Here is a 22,809-nt window from a genome sequence, read left to right on the forward strand (position 1 = left end):
AATACTATCGTGCTCAAAGGAATAATGAACTAGAGGAATTCCATGTGAACTAGTAAAACCTCCAGGAATTGATGCAGAGTGAAAGGATACACTGTGGCATAATCTAATGTAATGGACTTCTCTACTAACAGCAAATGATCCAGGACAATTTCTGAGGGACTTATGAGAAAGAATGCTATCTACATTCAGAGGAAGAACTGTGGGAGCGGAAACACAGAAAAAAACAATTATTTGATCACATGGGTCACTGGGGATAGGATTGGGGATGCAGACTAAATGATCGCCCTAATGCATTAATATGGAAATAGGTCTTGATCATTGACACCTGTAAAACCCAGTGGAATTGCATGTTGGCTATGGGAGTTGGGGGGGGACGGGAAGGAAAGAACTCATGCTGTAACCATGGAAAAATATTCTAAATTAACTAATTAAATACAATTTTCCAATTGAAAAATAAAAATAGGAAATCTTAAAAAAAAAAGAAAAAGAAAACAGGCTTTAAAAAGGAGAAATAAGGGGCAGTTCAGTACCACAGTGAATATAGCACCAGGCCTGAAGTTGGGAGGACCAGGGTTCAAATCTGGCCTTAGACACTTCCTAGTTGTGTAACCCTGGACAAATTGGTTCACACCAACTGCCTAGCCCTTACCTCTCTTCTACTTTAGAACTGATACTAATTGATTCTAAGACAGAAGGTAAGGGTTTGAAAAAAAGAGAGAGAGAAATGGGTTCCCCAAGAGCTGGTGAGAAGGAAGTATCTAAAGCAGAATTCAATTCCTGATGTCTCCAACTCCCACATTCATTCCACATGGTAAAGTTCAAGATGTTAGTACTTTTATCTTTTTCCCTTTGTCAAGTGTTTGTTTAAATAGGTCAGGTGGGAGATATTTTAATTGGATACTATTATCTATATACATATATAAAAATAGTATGTAACAAAGTATGTTTATACATTATAAAAATTTCATTAGTCACTATAAAAATCTATTAATTATATAATTTTTCTTTATTCTTTATCAAATGAGTTAATTGTATAGCTCTTGGCACAATACCTAGCATTTCTCTTCTTTCTTTCCTATTTATACACTTCATCAATGACCATATCCCAATATAATTGGTATACTGTATGTAATAAACAAAACAGACTTTTTTCAGGTTTTCTTCATCTGTAAATTGGGTGTAGTAACAGCCTACATCATGGGCTTCTTGTGAGGATCAAGTGAAATGATACATGTAAAACTTCTGTAACCCTTATAGCCTTCTGTGAATGATAGCCATTACTATTTCCCAGAACAAAAGTGGGTGCAGATGACACGGTGATCATTGGTTCCATCCCACATCTTCCTCTCACTTTGATCTGGTCTTCTAGTTTGGAGTTCGTGTTAACCTTTGCTCCAACAAGCCTGCTGAACAGACAGGTGCCTGTTGCGCCTCCATTGAGGTGTGGGCTCCTGGAGGGCAGGGGCAGCATCACCAGAGGTTAGCATAGTGTTCGGCCTATAGTAGGATCTTAAGAAATACTTACCGACTTGCCCATGCTCCCCAACTCAAGCCACTGGCTTGACTTTCTCTCTGTCACCTCCAGGTTTTCCACTCCTGGCAGGTTAGCTTTGATCTCAAGTAAATATCCCAAATGCCTTTTCTAGAGCACCTGACTTGACCCTGCTGAAATTTCTCTTTTCTCTCTCCTCCCCTGCCCTTTTTGATTCCACTGGCTGCCTGGTATTCCCACCTCTCTCGGCATTATCGTCTTCTCTCATCTGCTCAGTAGGATCCTCTTCCTCCTCTATCCTTGCATCTCCTCTCTTTTCGTTCGCACTCCAGGCAGAAGACCCCTTGGTTTCTGGCTTTAATAATCCTTGCTTTCTAAACTCGACATTTACAGCTGATTATTAGATCCTTCTAGCAGGAATGTACTCTGGCACCTCAAACTGACCACATCTTTTCTATCACCCCTGTAATCAGCAACCCCTCCTGGCTTCTGCCAATATCGCCACCACCCGCACGAATCATCAGATGACTCAGTTGGAAACCCAGCATTATCTCTGACTTCTTTTTTCCCACCTTTAACTAAGGGGTCAAACTTTGCTCCTTGCCATTCCCACTCCAATCAATCCAGTTGAGGTCTTGATCGTTTGTCACTGAATCACTAGCAATAACCTCCTGGTTGGTCCTTTGCCCGTCCTAAACAGCACTGTCAGAGGAAGTTCACAAAAAAAATGGGTAGAGGTGCCGGATCCTTGAGCAAACACAAGATCATTTTCTAATTTTAATCTATTACAAGCTATCGTTAGAAGGAAGGGACCTTAGAAACTATAGATTACAACTCAAATCACATGACTTAGGACACTAAGAATTTAAAAAGCTCATTTACATCTTCAATCAATAATATGAGGGAATGAAGGAGCAACAGGGAAAATATTAATCTGCTCCTATTATTTACTAAGCACTATGCAAAGAATTAGGGATACAGACAGAAAAGCAAGCATGTGTACAGTCTAAGAGATTAACAGGGTCATTAGCCTAACAAGTCTGCAAAGGGAGGCAAAGATTTAGATAACAATGCAAATCAAAGCTAAGGAGAAGGGGTCAAAATCAGCCAAGAAGGATTTATTAAGCACCTACTATGTTCCAGGGAGCAGCTAGTGATGCAGTGGAGAGAGTACTGGGCCTGGGGTTAGGAAGACCTAAATTCAATCCTGACTCATACTAGCTGGGTGACTCTGGGCAAGCCACTGAACCCTGTTTGCCTCCATTTCCCCATCTGTCGAATAAACTGAAGAAGGAAATGGCAAACGTTACTGCCAAGAAAACCCCAAATTGATTCACAAAGAGTTGGACACAATTGAAATGACTGAACGCCATCAAAAATGTTCCAGGTCCTGAGATATTTGTGCCCTGGAGAATGCAAACAAAAGCAGAAGCGGTACCTGCCTCCAGGAGCTTAGTCTAAAGAAGGAAACCACAGAGGCACAGTGATATACATAAAAGGACACAGACATGGGATAAATTGGCAATCATCTCAGAGGGAAAGCAGTAATGGTAATTAGGGGAGCTTGTAGAAGGTAGGATTTAAGAAGAGACTTGAAGGAAGCCAGGCAGTAGAGATAATTCCATGCTCTAGGGATAACCAGGCAGAGGTATGGGATCTGGACACAGGGGGTTTTGTTCAAGGAACTGCAAGGAGCCTTGTGGCAATGAATCCTACATGCTGTGCAGAGCAGTATGGGAAAATAGGAAGGGGTGGGGTCTGAAAAGCCCAACAGAGGATTTCCTATTTAACCAGGGCTGCAACTGGGGCCCAATGGAATTTGCTGTATAATAAAGGGGTGGCATGAACATTCCTATACTTGAGGCCCACCAATCTGGCAGTTAAGTGGAAGATGGATTGGGATGGAGAGGCCTTGGGCAGGAGACCAGTCAGAAAACTGCTGTACTAACCCTGGTGGGAGGTAATGAGGGCCTATCCACCAGAATAGTGGCAGTGTCCTAAAAGAAAAGAGGACATATCTAGGGAATGGTGAGAGGGCAGAACAGATTGGCTGCATTGCCTGGGTGATGACAGTGAGGCTATAAATCTGAGTGACTGGGATGATTATGGTAGCCACATAGTAAGAGGGCAACTAGGAAGAAAGGAGATGGGAGAAAAGATAATGAATTTGCTTTGTAATATGCTGCACTTAAGATGTTGACAGGACAACCAATTCGAGACATCTAATAGGCATTCTAAAGGTACAGAATGTGGCATACATTGTCTGAGCAGCTTTTGTGCCATCAGAGTTTTGTTTGACTTTTTTGGTTTTGTTTTGTAACAAAGGAGAGGCCTGACAGGGGGGAAAAAAAGTGAAGTGGGGAAAAAGCCATCAAAAATCTTTTAAAAAACCAATGTGGTAGAAACCTACAGCAAAGGGGAACAGCTAGGTTTGAGAAGACAGTCTCAAGGTTCCAGGAAAAATGATCCCAAAGAACCACAGGGCAAAAGCAAACACTTCAAGAAGCTGTTGGCAAATGTCCATCAATGGCTATTTTTAAAAACCGAGTTACCATGGAAATGGAGGGATGTTTTGTCATCTAAAAGAACAAATTCAATTCAATAACCATTTGTCGGAAGGCTGAGATGAAGTAGTTAATAGAGTGGGTAAGAAAAAACAAGAGCTCCTGTGTGAAAGGTACTAATGGGGACATCTAGAGAGCTCCCTAATCTTTAAGGGGAAAAAAGTACCCCAGCACTGACCCTGCCCTGCTGGCTCTCAAAGCCACCATTCTCTCCCTTTCCCATTAATTACCAAATGACTGTTCCATACCAGCTGGCTCCATTCCCCTAAAATCCACACAGCACCCTATAAGGGCCTCTAAGTTGGCTCCTCCTAGGGTTGCTGAAAGAACAAATCTCCATATTCACCATATTGCAGAACTGAGGGGACCTCAGAGGCCAACCCAGATGAGAGCAAGAGTCCCCCTTCTCATTCTCCTTGTCTTGACCTGAAGATCTCCGGGCAACAGGGCTGCCTATTCCACTTCTGGAGAGTTTTCAATGTTATAAAAGTTTCCCTGACACCAAGTCTCAATTTTAAATGTCAACCCTCCACCCAGTGTTCCATGTTCCACCCAAGTCTAATCTCTTATGAGATAAAGCCTTCCCAGGCTGGCCCTCCAACCACTGGACGGCTTTACCATCCTAAAACAGTTACAGCAGCCCACTTTCCTCACAAGCATCCTGGGGGAAAGGCAGTGAAACTAGTCCTCTCATTTCACCATGAAGAACCAATCCTCTCAGTATTATGTTGTTAAGGACTGGAGATGGGCTGAAAGAGCAAGTCTTCTGATGCTTAAGAGCTCTATTTTTTTTTTTAACCCTTACCTTCTGTCTTGGAATCAATACTACGTTTTGGTTCCAAGGCAGAAGAGTGGTAAGGGCTAGGCAATGGGGGTCAAGTGACTTGCCCAGGGTCACACAGCTGGGAAGTGTCTGAGGCCAGATTTGAACCCAGGACCTCCCATCTCTAGGCCTGGCTCTCAATCCACCAGCTGCCCCCTTGAGAGCTCTATTAACACATGTAGAATGAGTCAGGAGGAGAGGGACTACAAAGGACCCTCAGATGATAATAACACCAACAGGAAAAATAAGAATAACAAGGAATAGCTAACATATCCATTTTTTTATTATGTGCCAGGCACTCTGTTAGGTGCTTCACATTTATTATTTCATTTGAGCCTCATAACAACTATGGAAGCACTATAGAAGTTAAATGACTTGTCCAAAATCACAGTCATCAAGTGTCTGAGGCTGGATTTGAATTCAGGTCTTTCTGACTTTAGATCTAGCACTCCATCCACTGTACCACCCAGCTCTTCTTTGGCTTTCCTAGAGAGAAGAGGAAGCCACTGAAGCTACTTCTTGAACATGGGAGTGACAAATGGGCAGCTGTGTGAAGGATGAATGAGAAAGAAAAGTCAGACAGAAGGCTCATGAGGAGAGGATTTTGACTTTGGATGATGTGGAGGAAATGAGATGACTCCATGACTACTAAAGATTCACAGAATTATGGAAATCACAAGCTAAAAAAAATAGGTTGACTTGATTTCTCAGTCTTTGGACTGATTCACTCTGGAGACTTCCACAGGGTAGACAGCCTGGGAGAAAAACTCATTTGGTTAGGAGGGAGAGCTCAGCATTGCCACCTGGAGAGGATGAGTCAAGATAAAGTGGGACAAGATGGCAGGGGGAAGAAGGCCCACCAAAGGTGTCCAGCCTGAAGGCCAGAAGTGACCAACCCACATTATCGCCAGCCTTACAAAGCCAAAAGAATTCCTTGGGCTTAGTAACTAGGCCAGAAAAAAGAGAAAGACTGAGCAGTGGTCAGAGCAAATAGCAGGACTGCCCCTACTAGGGAGGCCTGAACTGTGGGTGCCAAAGGGAAAGTGATAACTAGTATAGGAGGGTCTGAGATTAGGGAGAAGACTCTTTTGGAGGTGCAGGCCCACCCAGCTAAGAAGACAGTGTTGAAAGCCAGTACATAAGAATGCAATGGTGCTACCCACAGAATTATCCAGGTGATGTCAGATCTATGGGAAAGGAAGAATTTTAAGACCAAGCAAGAGATAGAGAACATTGCAAAATGTAAAATGAATGAAATCAAATTAAAAAGGTTTTGTACAGACAAAACCAATGCAACCAAAATTAGAATGAAAGCAACAAACTGTGAGAACATATTTATAACAAAACTCACTGACAAAGGTTTAATTTCCCAAATATATAAGGAACTAAATCAAATTTACAAAAAAATCAAGCCATTTCCCAATCAACAAATGGTCAAGGGACATGAATAGGCAGTTTTCACAAGATGAAATCAAAACTATCAATAAGCACATGAAAAAGTGTTCTAAATCCCTCCTGATTAGAGAAATGCAAATTAAAACAACTCTGAGGTACCACCTCACACCTAGCAGGCTGGCCAATATGACAGCAAAGGGAAGTGATCAATGTTGGAGAGGATGTGGCAAAATTGGGACACTAATGCATTGCTGGTAGAGTTGTGAATTGGTCCAACCATTCTGGAGGGCAATTTGGAACCATGTGTAAAGGGTTTTAAATGAATGCCTGCCCTTTGACCCAGACATACCACTGCTGGGTTGGTACCCCAAAGGGATAATAAGGAAAGATACATGTACAAAAATAGTTATAGCTGAGCTCTTAGATGTGGCAAAAAATTGGAAAATGAGGGAGTGTCCATTGATTGGGGAGTGGCTGAACAAATTGTGGTATCTGTTGGTGATGGAATACTATTGTGCCCAAAGGAATGATGAACTGGAGGGATTCCATGTGAAATGGGAAGACCTCCAGGAATTGATGCAGAATGAAAGGAACAGAACCAGGAATACATTATACACAGAGACTGATAATTATGGCATAACCGAATGTAATGGACTTTTCTACCAGCAGTGATGCAATGACCCAGGACAATCCAGAGGAACTTGTGAGAAAGAACACTCTCCACATCCAGAGAAAGAACTGTAGGAGCAGAAATGCATTAGAAAAATATATGCTCAATCACACAGTGCGACAGGGATAGGATTAGGGTTTTGATGTTAAAGGATCACTTTACTGCAAATATGAATAATATAAAAATATGTTTTGAACAATGATACATGTATAACCTAATGGAACTACTTGTTGGATTCAGGAGGGGGAAGAGAGAGCAAGCAGGGATGGGGGGGATTATGAATCATGTAACCATGGGAAAATAGTCTAAGTAATAATAATTAAAAAAACAGAATTATCCAGGTGAAACTCATACCATATCAGCTGTGATGTCATAGGCCCTCAGTTGAGACTCCTCAATTTCTTCATCTATAATGTGAGAATACTTGTACTACCTTGATGAGCAATGCCTGGGCCGTTGTTCTAACCCCCTTCTACATCCTTAGTGATCTAGGGACACTGGTCTCCTTGAGGGTCTCCACATAAGGTGATCTAATTCCTGCTTCTAAATGTCTTCACTGGCCAGCCTCCACCCCTGGAACCAATGCTTTCCCTCCAGTCTCCATCTCCTGGATTCCTTCAAATCTCAGCTAACTCTCACCTTCTTTTAGGAGCCTCTCCCAGTCCTTAATCTCAATGCCTTCCCTAAATTATCTTATTCACAGCTGTTTGTGTGCAGTCTCCCCCATTAGACTAGGAGTTCCCTGAGGGATAGCCAGATGGCAATGTAGGGCCTGGAGTTGTAGAGACTCACCTTCCTGGATTCAAATCTGCCCCAGACACATAACAGCTGTGTGACCCTGAGTGAGTCCATTTGCTTCAGTTTCCTCATCTGTCAAATAAGCCGGAGAAGGAAATGGCAAACCACTACAGTCTCTTTCCTGATGAAACTCCAAAAGGGTCACAGAGTTGGACAGCTGAAATGTCTGAACAATAATGAGTGACTAAGTTATTACTAAAGTCTACTTTTTAAGTAGATAATTCAGATAATTCTGAATTCAGATAAAAAGATAATTCAGCAATCCTTGCTCCAAAAAATACGGTATCACATCAGCAGCTGACCTACTTCTCTAAAATTACACACAAGTAATGTGTGTTTTCTTCCCCCTCTACCAAATGAGCACATTAGCACTTACCTCACTGTGTGACCCTGAACCAGTCACTTGGAGGTGACAAAGACTTACCTCTCTGAACCTCAGTTTCTTGATCTGTCAAACAGGGATGATAATTGCACCTACCTCACAGTGTTACAAGGTTCAAACAAGAGAAAGCCATTAAAGCACTTTTAAAACTCCCAAACTCTATATTAATGTGAGCTATGACTAATCGTTTTCCGTGGTGCCTCTCCCCCCTAGCAATTTTAACATGCTATCCTTCAGAACAGATAAAAAGTTCTCTCCACACATTTGGAGATTTGTAATGTCACCTCCCACCAGGATTTCGTTTCTTCAACTCCCAAATGAATATTCTATGTAAACATTTTCTGAGTCTGGCATAATTACTCAAAGGAAATCTACTCAGTTTGGCTGGAAGACCACCTGTCAGGGAGGTTATACAAGCCATTAGTACACCGGGTGGGAGGGTGGATTCTATGATTTCTCAAATCCCTTCCAACTCCAGAAGGATATGAGTAAGAGCAGAGAGAAAACCCTAATCAAATATCATTTCCCAGAATGCTGTGATTATACTCAATTTCACCAGTCTTAGCAAACAGAGGGTCAGCTGCACCCTGGCCTGATTCCCTCAGCACTGCTGGTGCCGTTATGAGGATCCTTTCTGGTGTTTGTTCCCATTCGGTTTGAGATTCAGAAAAGAAAGTATGAAAGAAAGGCTTTTTACAAAATTGCTGCAGCTTTCAGTTGGGAATGAATCTAAGGTACTTCCACATCCTGATCCAAAGAAAGATTATTTAAGAAAAGCAAATTCTTAAAAAATTCTTTCCTTCAACAAAGCTGGGGAAGTCTCAACCACCTGCATCTTCACTGCTGAATTCTTTCCTACTGAGCTTGGGTTTACACTTTCTTATAAGTCTCTGCCCACTGAAAACTCAACAATGGATCCCCAAATACTACTAGGCAGTAAAAAAATGATGAAAGGAGCAGACTTAAGAGAAACCTAGGAAGACATGTATGAACTGATTCAGCAGAACGAAGTTAACAGAACCCAGAGAGTGATTCATAAAATAGTAGCCACATCGTGAAGACAAATGACTCTAAATGGCTTGTAAATTCTGATCAATGCAATGTCCAGACATAATTCCATCAAGAAATATGCTCCCACTTTCAGAGTGAGAGTTGATAGACACAGGATGCAGCCTGAAGCATAAACTTTTTGGACATAGCCAATGTAGAAATGTTTGACTGACCATGCACATGTATTACAAAGGTTTTCCTTTTCTTTTGTTTTTGTTTTGTTGTTGTTGTTTTTCAATTGAGGGGATGAGAGAAGAAAGAAAATAGCTTTTTATTCATAGGGGGTTTAAATTAAAATTTTTTCAAATGTCCAGCTCATCACCTTCCTTACAAATTGCATCCTCCTCCCATCACAAGGAATCATAGGATCCTATTCCTGTCAGCGATAGCACCATTCTTCTAGCCTCTTCAACATGAAACCTCAGGAAACATCTGATCTTCCTATCAACCAACAACCATATATTAAGCTCTCACTATGTACTAGTCATTGTGCCTTGGGAAATGGAGAAGAATTATCCTCTCCACCAGGGATGGGGAAATAGAGGCTAAGAGACAGGCTGAGTCTTAGCATGAGTCACAACAAAGGAAAAAGTAAAGATTCCCCAGGAAAGATACCAGTGTCATGGAAGCTAAGGGAAGAGTACACAGGAGGAAGGGATGGTCACTAGTGTCAGAAGTTTCAGATGGGTCAGGCAGAATGAGGACAGAAGAAAAAGGCCTTTGAATTTAGCTGTGGGAAGGCTTTTGGTTTCCAGTTAGAGAAGAGTTTCCAGGGATCACAAGCCAGGCTGCAAGTGTTTGAGAAATGAAGAAAGGGAAGCAGCAAGAACAGATCATTCTTTCTGAATCTGACAATAAAAGGGATGAGATAGAGGAGAGCAGAACCAAGTAAAGACTCTTCAGAGATGAGAAACCTTTTCCAGCATGTTTGTAATACAACAGGATAGAAGCCAAGAGATAGGAAGAGAATGAAGATTAGTGAGTGTAATTGTGGATAGAGCAAGCTCCTTAGAAAAGATGAAATGGCAAGCAGGAATGGAATTAACCTTGGAAGACAAGAGCCAACTCTTCCTCAAGAACTATTAAAAAAAAAAGAAGGTGGGTGAAAATGCAGCAGGGCACTGAGAAGGCAAAGAGACAGGTTGATGGAGTACAGGATTTCTCAGTAAAGTAAGAGGTGAGGTCAATCCCCTGATCTGGAGCACCACTGGGGCACTCTCTGCCCAAAATAGAGTTGCTGTCATCCTCCAAAAAGAGGAAGAACCAACAAAGGCCACTCGGATCCAACAAGAAGAAACTGGTTGCTGAGGTAAAAAGAGACAAAAAATTTCAAAGGCAAAGTGACGGCGGCTTCCTGCTATAGCTTGTAATAGGAAAGGAAGGAATGGAAAGCTAGGGATGGTGGGCCATGCATCTTGAATCAGTCCTCCACAACCCTTCCTCCCAGCAACATCCAGTCAGTTGCCTTCCAGTCCACCTCCACAATATGCCTCTCCTATCACAGTCAATGTTCCAAGGCCAGACTCTCCTCATCTCTCTCATCTGAACAAAATGGGGCTCCTGGCTTCTAGCCTCTCTCCTTTCCCACCTGTCCCCAGACAGCTGCCAAAGTGACATTCCATACCCTGGCACAGGTGTGGCCAGGTCACTCCTATTCAGGAAACTTTAGCAGTTCTTCAATACTCTGAGCCTTTAGGATCAAATACAAATGACTTGGTTTGGCTTTCCAGACCCTTCCCCCTGGCTGCCTCGAACTCTTCCCAGATGGTTCCACATCATTCTCTTTACACACAGTCCAGCCAGACCAGACTACTTGCTATTGTGGACACAGTGCGCCGCGGCCCCTTTCTCACCTCTATCTCTGAGAACGAAGTCCTAGCTTCCCTCAAAGTTCAGATCAAGCACACCTCCTTTCTTCATGAGGCCTTTCGTGCCCCCCCGCCCCCAGCTGTTAGAGCCTCTCCTTACCCTCCAGAACAACTATATTTACTTTGCATTCCTTATGTGTGTGAATGCTGCCTCCCCTCTCCTCCCTCATTGAATATAAGCTCTCTGAAGGCAGGAACCCCATTCTTATCTTTGTGCCCACTACCCCAGCACAGTGCCAGGCACAATAGGAAGTACTTAGTAAACACGTATTGACTTAAGTATTGGTAGAATCCCAGGCACTAACATTTTACAGAAAAAGTCAGCCTAAGAAGCATGAGGACATCTCAGGATTGAAATTCCAAGGACATAAAAGAGAAAATCCTGATGAAGAAGAAAAGGTACACTGCCATCCATCCTCTCTCACCTGAGCTCTAGTCATATATCTCCACTGCCTATAGGGCATCCCCACCTGGACGCCCAATCGAAACCTCAACAGAAGTCACATCAAAGGCTGCCCATGCTCCTAAAGAACCGCCGCTGTAAGGGACCACAGGAGAATATGCCAAACCCCTCAGTGAGAGCTCTCAATAAATGAAGAGGATTCCGGGCCCAGCTCATTCTTTGCAAACAGGAAAAGATGAACAAAGACTAGAAGAGTCCACATTGCCAAGGACAGGCAGGGAGGACATACTGGTAGGCTGCTGGCAGAGCTGCCAGGGGGTCCAATGACTCAGGATTTCAGCAGAGAATTATGCAAGAAAAATGACTAAATTGTTTATGTCCTGACTGAGCAATGCCACTGGTAGATGAGGACCCCAAAGGAGGCAAAAGTAGGGACCAGGGTCCACTAGAGACCCATCCAGTCACCAATGAGGATTATAAGATGAGTCATTAGCCCATTTCAATGATTTTCTCAAAAGAATTCAGTACAAAATACAAAAACAAAGGCAGAAAAAGAGGAAGACAAGAGAGTGTATGGCCCAGAAACATGAGGATCAGAGGCTTAAAACAAGGTAAAGTGAGTGAGCTTAAGGCTAATAAAAAGCAGCAGAGAAAGGATGCCCAAGAGTGACTACTATCTCAGCCTGGGAAGGATAGACCAATCACAGATAATACACAAGACAGCTCCTTGCTTCCTCTGATGAGGACAAAGCTCCTTTGACCAGATGGAACATTCAAAAACAAGGGTTGGGGTGGGGGTGGGGGGGCATTGAAATCCAAGTGCCAAGACCCAGATGAATATGCCAGCACACTGCAAAAAAAAAAAAAAGCCAGTGAATGGGACCAGAATCCGAGATCTCGAAGAGGAGTCTGGGACAGGGAGTCCTGCAGGTGGGGTTGGATGAAAGGTCCCTCCTCCTTCCAACTGCCAGAGAGTCCTTGAACCTGGAATCTGGGGCTCCAATTCCCTCTCCCATGTTTGCTCCACCCTTTCCCGTTTCAAGATCATTGTTTCTTTCTGGGAGACAGAAGCAAAGTCAGAGCCAAGGAGCTCTGAACCTTTTCAATTGCTATTCTGTTCTCATTCTTCCAACACTCTTCCCTTCACTTCTGGGGAGCCCTCGAGAAGCCCATTCTTGGTCCTTGCTTACAATATTTATGAGGCAATAAGGGAGAGTGGAAAATGCACTGGGCTTGGAATCAAGGCTGATTTCTAGGTTCAAAGCCCAGCTCCACTCCCCAGCCAGACAACCATGTTCAAGTTGCTTCATGTCTTCCTCTGCAAAACAAAGCCAATCTCTGCATCACCTTCCTCGGGGGCTGTTTTACTGAGAGCACTAAACCCAAGCTGCTGGTATGCCATTACCTGGTTTCAGTACCTTTCACAATACTAATGAGCTGTTTCAGAGAACTTTTCAGAGGCCTCTCTATTATCCTGGGACAGGGGCTAAATATATCACCAGTATAACCAAAACAACTGGGGACAGATCCAAATTCCCCTAGTCAGAGCTTCAGGTCTAAAGACTCTTTTGAACTAACAACCATCAAAAAAGTACTTTCCTCACAACAACCTTGTAAAGTAGGCAAAATATGAGGTATTAGCCTCATTTTATAGATGAGCAAAGTTCAGCACAGAAGAGGCTCCATCAAGACATAAGAGAGTCATTTTAGGGTAAAAACAAGAATATTCATAGCTGCGCTCTTTGTGGTGGCAAAAAAAATTGGAAAATGAGGGGATGCCCTTCAATTGGGGAATGGCTGAACAAACTGTGGTATATGTTGGTGATGGAATACTATTGTGCTAAAAGGGATGATGAACTGGAGGGATTCCCTGTGAACTGGAACAACCTCCAGAGCGAAAGGAGCAGAACCAGGAGAACATTGTACACAGAGACTGATACACTGTGGCACAATTGAATGTAATGGACTTCTCTACTAGCAGCAAGGCAATGATCCAATCAATTCAGACAATTCAGAGGGACTTATGAGAAAGGACACTCTCCACATTCAGAGGAACTGTAGGAGTAGAAACACAGAAAAAAAAAAAACAACTGCTTGATCACATGGGTCAATGGGGATAGGATTGGGGATGCAGACTCTAAATAACCACCCTAATGCAAATATTAATAATATGGAAATAGGTCTTGATCAATGACACATGTAAAACCCAGTGGAACTGTGTGTCAGCTACAGGAGAGGGGTAGGAGGAAGGGAAGGAAAGAACATGAATCATGTAACCATGGAAAAATATTCTAAATTAATTAATTAAATAAAAATTTTCAAATCACTAAAATAAGCTTTTTTAGGGTAAAAAAACTAGAGAGAAAGACCGTGTCTTATAAATGACAGTACCATCTGAAACCACTGTACATCCGCACATGCATTGTGACATTTCATCTCCTAAGCCCCTGGGAGATAATTAGCCTGGGAAGGAATGATCTCAATTTCCCAGATGAGGAAGCTCAGGCTCAGAGCTTCAACTCTAAAGTGGCCCACACCACCTGAAGCCATCAGCATCATTCTTCTGCAGGGACTTCTTTCCCTGTACAGCCAGCCACACGGTTAGTCCTATGGCTAGTGGTGTCAGCAACTGAACCCAAACGTCCAGGTTTGAGCCAAGTGCCCTGCTCTTTAAAAACCCCATAGTATGTAAAAGGACTCCATGTTTCACTTTAAATAAGGCTTACCAAACATGACTTCTAAGCAGTCATTACAGCTGAAAATACATACTGTTCTTTTTCAGAGGGAAGAACAAGATGAAAATCAGGGGACATTCTTCCAGGTTCAAACAACAGCCAATGGAAAAAATGTTAGACAATACTGAAGGGAACAGTGTGGCCATTTTAAAAACCCCACGAAATGCCATGTTAAAGGAGGGGTCGGTTTTGGCACAAATGGAGAAAAGCCAGCCTGTTCATTTGGCCAGCCCATTTCAGTCAGTCATTCTTTAACTCAGTTAGCAGATAGTGCCAAAGGTGAGAGGTGGACCCTTCCTTCATGGAGTTTCCAGTCTAGAAGGGAGTATAGACAAGTAACTCTTACGAGGCAGGGGCAAATACTCTGTGAGGTTTAGGGGAGGATGATCTTAGATGGACTGAAGGATGAGGAAAGAAGATCCCATGAGACAAACAGCATTTGGTCTGGGCTTTAAAGTAAGAGGGAGAGATGGGATAGGAAGAGGACTTAAGAAATCAGGCTCTAATAAGGACCAATTAAAGTACTGCAGGAGAGAGGGAGGGAAGGAGGAGGGAAGCAAGAGGGAGTGACAGAAGAATTGAAGGGACATGACAAAGATCTTAAGTATATGAAGGCCAGTCATGGAAAAGTGATTCATTTATTCTCCTTGGGCTCAGAAGTAGAAGTAATCAAAGTTAAGAGGCATCGGATGCCTTCATAAAGGAGCAGTACAAAGTATAATAGTCAGTCTCCATCACTGGAAATCACCTAGAGTACTTCTAAGGTGCCCCTCTCAACTCCTGGGCTCAGGGCTTATGGAAAGCTTAGAATGCCAAACTAGGAAGTTAGAACTTTACCCAGGTGATAGGGAGACAATGGCAAGCTTTGCATAGAGAAGGAAAGGCTGGTTCAGTCAAATGCTACTGAGCCCATCACTGGGCTGATAAAGACTTGTAACATGGGGTGATAATGTAAAGATAGAAAGGATAAGCAATGGGTGTCCCCCATTTCCATCCTCCATAACAGTGGTTCTCAAACTTTTTGGTCGCAGGACTGCTTAATACACTTAAAAACTATTAAGGACCCCTTCTCACTGCCACCAAGAACCTTTCTTTATGTGGGTTATATCTATTGATAGTTACCGCATTAGAAATTAAAATGTCTTAGTCTGATTTTGTAAAAAGCACTTGGCACAGTGCCTGGCATAAAACAAGTGCTATATCAATTGCTTATTCTCACTCCCACTTCCCATGAAAGTAGGTCTTCTGGGACCCCAGGCCACACAAGCAGCACCACTGTTCTTTAATTCATTTGTCCCCAGATCGTGGCTCTTCCTGTGAAAATGTCTTTCAGGTTCATGTATTCTCCTTCATCCCACTACCATTCATTACCCCAAACCAGGTCCTTATCAACCCTGAAACTCCCGTGGTCTTCCTGCCTTCAGCATCACCCCTTTGACACATCCTGCACACTCTTCCTATGACACTGCCCGTCACATCCTTCTCCAGCCAAAAATCTATAATGAAGGGCTCTTTTACTGTTCACCAGGTCAGGCCCACATCCCTCTCTTCAGCTTTTAAAACCCCTCATAACCCAGTCACTGCTCTATTTCCCAAGCTCCTGCTCCTGTCAATTCTTCCAGATTCTTGGACTCACCAGGGTAGGCTGGATGCTCGCTCTCTCTATCAATGCTGATCAAAACTGCCTGCCCAGGTTTCTATGGCACCACTACCTGTTCAAGTAGATTTCCCATAACTCCCAAAATACATCTAGCATTTTAGTCAAACCAGTCTCCTTGAAATAAATCATTCATGCCTCTCTCCCTTTGCTCCTATCCTCATCCTACTCCTTGAAAAAGACCCCCTATTCAAACTGTGCCTACTCTTTAAGGTCCAACTCATTTTAGCTCTTCCTTGATGATTCCATACTAGACTTTCTCCTTTCCCAAAGGACCACATTTTTAGTCAGAAATGGATGGTGGTATCGAGAACACCTGCATTTTAGAGATTTCTGGGTCTACTCTGAATGGTCAACAACTCCAAGAGGGCAAAGACTCCCTTTTCATACCCACAGGTAGAAGCCTCTCTCTGCCTTTTCATCTTGTGCAATTCCTACCTGTATTTTCCCATCAATCTTGGAATCAAAGGATTTAGAGCTGCAAGGGATCTTTTTTTTTTTGGAGTCCATCTAGTCCAAACCCCTTCATTTTACAGCTAAGGAAACTAAAGAGAGATAGACTGGCTTCCCATGGTCACACGGGTGTTAAGGGAGCTGGCTTCAATACCCTGTACATGCCACCATGTTGCCTAAACAAAGATCCACCCACCTGCTGGTGGCCTTCATCTTGCTCTTAGTAAGCCCAGATGAACCTTCTTGATATAAGCCACTCAATCAAGATTGCTTGAGTGAGGATTCCCAACATTCCTGAATTGTGCAAATAAGTCCCTGATCTAACCTATTATTTCTAGTGATTATTTGATCCAAGATGTGTGTAATGCTGTTCACCAAGGGGCTCAGCAAGGGATACAAGGAAGGCTGCTGCATGATTCCAGACCGCAAGCTTATGATACAATTGCAGATAGAAGATGAACCCAGCCTAGAACTGTCCAGGCTTCATATACCAGTTCACACACTTACTTATTTCCTCTGTGACTTATGGCTCCTCAAATGTAAAAGCAAAAGGTTGAACTAGATGACCTCAAACCCATCGGGCCCTAGATGAAGCTTCTTATGAACTCTGTGCAGAGATGGTTTTTTTTTTTTTTATTAGATTGTACTTCTCTGAGGGCCAGCAGCGTTCCTTGCCTTTCTTTGCGCCCCCATCACTTAGTGATGGGAGTGCCTGGGACATCAGTGTTAAATAAATGCTTGTTGACATGACTAACAAAAGACACTAGAGAGGGCTAGCTTATTTCCTGCAGCAAAATGGTCCATTTTCCCTTTAAATAGCATTTTTCTCAATTTCCCAAGTTTTGTTGTTGCTTCAGCTGAGGTGGCTGGGTGGTTCTTTGTTTTCTGGGTCGGGAGGGGAAAAGGGAATAAAGTTAGGAGGAAGTGAAGTTCTGCAATATTCTATTAGTTTAAAAAGAACAGATGGTCTCCTAGGAACCCTCAAACCCTAGACTGATGCTATAGTGGTTGACAGAGATAATAGAGCATCAGTCTAGGGTTTGAGGGTTCCTAGGAGACCATCAGAGATATTGGAGGGTTTTTTTTTCATTTATTTGATTAAGAAAATTTCTCCATGGTTACATAATTCATGTTCTTCCCCTCCCCTGCTCTCATCCCCCTCCCATAGCCAACAAGCAATTCCACTGGGTTTTACATGTATCACTGATCAAGACCTATTGCCATATTATTAATATTTGCACTGGGGTGATCGTTTAGAGCCTACATCCCCAATCATATCCCCATGAATCCAGGTGATCAAGCAGTTGTTTTTCTTCTCTATTTCTACTCCCACAATTCTTTCTCTGGATTGGATGGTTTGTAATTTCCTTCTCCAGTTAATTTGACAGATGAAGAAACTGGGGCAAAGAGGGTTCACTGACTCGCCCAGCATCACACAGCTAGTAAACTTCTAAAGTTGTATTTGAATTCTACTCTTCTTGACTCCAGGTCCCTCTCTGTCCACTGCACCACCTACCAGTCCTTACCTAGAGCCAGAGCTGTTCAAAATGGAAGAGGCTATTTCAGGAGGCCATGAATTTGCCTTAACTGAAGGTATTAAAACAGACCCTGGATAGTCAACCATGGAAGAAGCTGGAGAAGGAATTCCTGCAGAGGGTCCCTAGTTCTAACTCTGGAATTCTAAGTTTTGATCATTTCCCCAAGGTTAAAGATGCCACTGCCATCAAATGGTTCCCCTCCTCCCCAGTGACCTTCTTCCTTTCCTCCTTCTACCCTTAGTATCCAGGTGCCAAGGATCCAAAGTCCATGTTCACTGTGTTCTCTCCCCACCCCGTACCACCCTGAGACCTGTTCCCACCCTCACTTCATAGCAAGGCAATCATACTGGAAATAGCTCTGTGCCCAGCCTGTTTCTGTTAGCTAGAGGGTCTTCGTTCAGCATCCTGAACACCTGGGACTAGCAGCATAGAGAGTAAACTCATTATACCCAGTGAAGACACATCTTTCAGGTGGAAGGAGATGGGGGCACAGGGAAACTGGATCCTGGTTCCTTAATATCAACATTATGAGCTCATATTTAACCATATGTGGTACTGCAGAAAACTATTAGCAGTGGGGAGTGAATTAAATTCCAGGAGGAGGGAGAAAAATTAATTTTACTAGGAAAGCATCGATAAAACTTTTCTTAAAAGTAAATTCAAAGAGTAGCCAAATCCTTCCACTAATGAAAAGAACGTAAAGCGTATTTTCACATCTCTTTATTCTCAGGCGACAATGCAGAGTAATGCATCACAACATAGCACAAGGTGGTATCTTCTAGTCTAGAAATGTAGAAACCATGCTGAATGGTGTATTGCCGTAAGAAATGTTTTCAATCAAAACTATGTATTTCCCTTCCAAGAATAAAGCAATACCAGTCAATTCTAAGTACTGCTTATAATGTCTGCCCAATTCCATATGTCTGATAACAATTATACATATCATTAAGGGTTCTAAGTTTGAATGGTTCCCAACACAAAATCATTCCTGCGGCTTCAGCCTTCTGTTGCTTCGATAACAGGGAAGATCTGGGTGGCATTTTTTTTTAAGCGAACACGAGTCATAAAGCAGTATATTCTTTTCTGCCGAATGACCTAGCACATTAATGGAGTTCCAAGAAGGAACAGAAAAGACATCGTGGGAGAGAGCAGACTTCATTTGAATCTTGAAAGATAGAGAAAGTCCTAGAATAACCATGGGGAAAGGCCTGCCAGCTGAAAAGCAAAGGTCCTGGAGAGATTATTGGTGCTTGCTGCATTCTGAGAGCAAACCTTTAATAAAGGACCACCATGGCTGAGCTCTCTCACTTTGGGAACAGTGAAATAAATGGTCAGAAAGTGTCAGACCGCAGGAGGACAATGCTCAGAGGAGTATAATTAAGAAGTCCGAACCCACAGATAAGAAACTGGCAACCAGGATAGTAAGATAAAAAGAATTTCCATATGTATCACTGAAAAATACATTTTAATAAAGATTTTGCTCTCTCTCAACACTCTCCATTTGATGCTGCCATATGGTGGCACCTATCTTATTAGGACATCAAATTAGCAGGTCTAGGCTGACAACAAAAATTCAACTGAATCCATATGGTCTTGCCTATCTTATTAGGACATCAAACAAGCATGCCTCGGTTGACAACAAAAATACAACTGAATCCAAAAGAACCATCTGGAGGTTAGAACAGGCAAAGAAATAAAGAAATCAGGAGAAAAAATAGGTTTGAAACCAAACACCTGACAAATTTCACATCCATAGTTCTGTCATTCTATTAATCATTAAATCAGTCTGTTTTTTGGAAAAGCACAAAGCATAAAACTTCAAGTCTCAACCCCACCCCCCCAAAGGCCACAAAGCAATAATGTCTAACCAAAGTTCACTGGATTCAATTCAACAAATATTAAACACCTACAGCATGCAAGGAAATGAAGTAGGTGGGGGACACAGCCAAGGAGAGGAAAAAAGGGAGCAGTTTTTGCCCTCTGATTTACCAGGGGATGTCAATACTAGATCACACGACAGGGTTTTGTAAAACAAGATCTGATGGTAACCAATGAATAAACTCATTTCACAGCCCAAAACGTGGGATCTGGGATCAGGCCCAAGGGTTTTCCAAACTGGGATGCTGCTGAATGTCAACATGAAAACCCAGTGACAGCCACTGCAACTCTGACTTGCTACAGCGAACATGATGGTTTGCTGAAGGAAGGACCCTTGAGTTCAAATCCCACCCGGGGCTCTGGGCAGCTGCGTGACCCTGGGCTAACAGAAGCTCCGAGTCTCGGGCTTTCCTCACTGTTAACAAGTGGGTAACTCTTGATTGCCCACCTAAAAGGCTCGGGGTCAGGCAAGTTTCTACTGCGGGGCCCCGCGAAGCATTACTGGTTTTCCATGGACCCGCACCCTGGAGGGGCCACTCCTGAAAGCTCTTCAAGGGAAGGGAAGTTAAGGTGAGGCAGTGGCAGTGGCAGCACCACTCCTCTCTTCAAGTAGGCCCATCCCTAAAGGCATCTCCCAGCGAAATTGGCACGGGAAATTCCGGAAGGGTTTTTATGCCCCGGGTCAGAGGCAGCACCGGGAGTCCCAACTCTGCCTGTGGCTGGGCCACCTTCAGTAAGCTCTCTCTGGGCCTCCGTTTCCTCATCTGTAAAATGGGGGCAATCTCTGCGGGGGGAGGAGGCAGGAAAGCCCTTTGCCAGCCCTGTGCCTAGATATTGTTACTATTCCTGACACCGTTCCCGCAGCTGCTGCTTCCACTGGGATGGGCATCGCGCATCTGCACCGAAGCAGCCCAGGGGGTACAGGTGGGGACCCTTAGCAGAGGCGGGGCTGGGCTCCCCCCAACAGCCATCTTGGCAGCTCCGGGCTCCCCTGCACCCCTCCCCGCCCTCATTGAAATTCACATCATGTCTCCCCTACCCCCCCCCCCAATTGGTAACCAGGCAGGCCAGGGAGAAGGCCCTGAGCGGCCCCAAGGCCCCGGGCAGAGCTGGGGGCGCGGGTACCTTCGGACCCGGACCGCCTCCCGCCCCGCCCGGGATGGCCTCGCCCTCCCTGGGCGGCAGCCGCGGCGGAACGTCGCAACGGGGGTTCCTGGCCGGGGTCCTCTCCCCTCCCCCGCACTCACCACACCATGCCATAGGCTCCCTCGCCGATGTACGAGAGATTGGTGTAGCGTGGGCCCACGTCGAACACCTGCCCGCGGACCATCTCGGGACCCGCGCCGCCGCCTCCTGCCGCCATGATGGCCGCCGCCGCCACCGCCGCCCGGGCCGAGGGGGAGAGAGAAGAGGACAAGGAGGACGAAGCTGAGGAGGACGAGGAGGCGCCGGGCACCAACCACAGAAAGAGCACTACTGCGGGCCCGCGGAATGCCTGCCTGCCTGTCGTCCAACTGACGGACCGATGCGCCGACTGACTGACGGACTGACTGACTGGCTGGTTGCCGGAGGGCGGGCGGGCGCGCGGCGAGGGGCGGGGCCTTCGCGGGTGCGCGCCGATGCGGAAGGACCGGCCGCCGGGCGGGGATGGGGGGGAAGGTAGGGGAAAGGAGAAGAGCCGACTTTAGGGTCACGTGGACAAGGAACTAGCGGGGAGCCATGGGGCGGGGCTTGCGCGTGCGCACACTGGGCTAGCCGGGGTGAGAGTCGGAAAGACGGAGACTAGGCCGAAGAGAGGAGCCGGGGTGACCGAAAGAGGCTTCGCAGGTAGAACGATGGGAAGAAGGCCAATTCGATTACCCAGGCCCGGCGAGACGGCCGCCGCGCCCACGCACCCCCTACTGACAGAGCGCGAGAGAGACTAGGATGCGCATGCGCCGCCTCCCGGACCGCCCGCCCACACGCAACTTTACGCCGGTGCCCCCTGCAGGCCGGCACTGGCATCAGCTCACGTCCCGGACTCAGAGTCAAAGAGGGGACCACGCATGCGCCCCGCGCCCCTGCGGGCCGAATCCCAGTTTATCCACCCACCCACCTACGCGTGGGCTGGCGCACTAGGCCACCGAGGGATCCTTGGTTAAGTCCCGAATATGTGCCAAGCGCTGTGCCACGTGCTGGGGATGCTGAGAAAGGCTGGGGTCAGGCCCTGCCCTCGAGATGCTGCCCGTCTCCTTGGGGAGGGGAGCACCTGACTGTGCCTGAACAGGAGCCAGGCAGGGGCCCCTTCTACAGCGCCCAGACACACCAGGCGGGAGAGATGTGCCGCGGCACGCACTGGGGCCAACCTCCGCCCAGGGCCAGGGGGCCGGGGATGCCTGTGCACGCCCGCCCCCGCAGGAGCAGCTAGTCAGCACTCCTGCTTGAGCCCACACACAGCCAGAGCCCGAGTCTGCACCCCAGACTCTCAGAGGTGGGGGGTCCCGGAGCCACATCCCGAGGCACCCAAAGCCCCTCAGAGACACCCCAGCGTCCTGATACACACTCGCACCCCCAGAGACCCCGCCCCCCTGCACCCCAGACACGGACTCATAGGTGGGGGGATCCCCTGGGAGACAGCCCAGTGGCCAGGCCCCACCCATCCACACTGCCCATGGGGGGGGGGCATACATTCAGAGCCCAACCCCACATGGTTCCTCTTGGTCCAGTGCAAGAAGAGCTAATAATCAATTCTAACCGTCAGCAATAGGACTATTGGCCCTCTGCCAGGAGCTGTAAAGACCAGCTCGGTTGATCCTCAACAATCTGGGAGGGAAGCGCTTTAAGGAAACTGAGGCAGACTAGCCTGGAGTCCGAGGCTACATTTGAACTCAGTGCCCTTTGACTCCAGACCCAGGGCTCTCTCCACTGGACCATCTAACTGCTCCACAGAAGGTCTGCAGGGAACTGGCCACCATCTTGGCAGGTAACGCTATTATTGGCCCCATTTTTCAGATGGAGCTGAAAGACGTTTCTTGGGCCAGGTTTTAGGGGGGAAACCCTGGCTTTGAAGTGAGTACCTGGGACCAGTTGCAGGCTTGCCACCTATGGAGCCTTGGTTGCCTCA

General features: G+C 45.3%; 1 protein-coding gene across 1 annotated transcript in view; it reads right to left on the reverse strand.

Moving 5' to 3' along the window:
- The window catches only part of MAPK1 (mitogen-activated protein kinase 1), an 85,805-nt gene extending 63,470 nt beyond the window's left edge, over window positions 1–22,335 (reverse strand). Inside the window, exon 1 of the mRNA XM_001378172.5 lies at window positions 20,954–22,335. Coding sequence (XP_001378209.2) covers window positions 20,954–21,069 — 116 coding nt within the window. The 5' untranslated portion in view covers window positions 21,070–22,335. The remainder of the gene's footprint in view (window positions 1–20,953) is intronic.
- Between the last annotated feature and the right edge of the window lie 474 nt (window positions 22,336–22,809).

This window comes from Monodelphis domestica, chromosome 3, assembly GCF_027887165.1.
Source record: "Monodelphis domestica isolate mMonDom1 chromosome 3, mMonDom1.pri, whole genome shotgun sequence".
NCBI classification, from domain to species: domain Eukaryota; kingdom Metazoa; phylum Chordata; class Mammalia; order Didelphimorphia; family Didelphidae; genus Monodelphis; species Monodelphis domestica.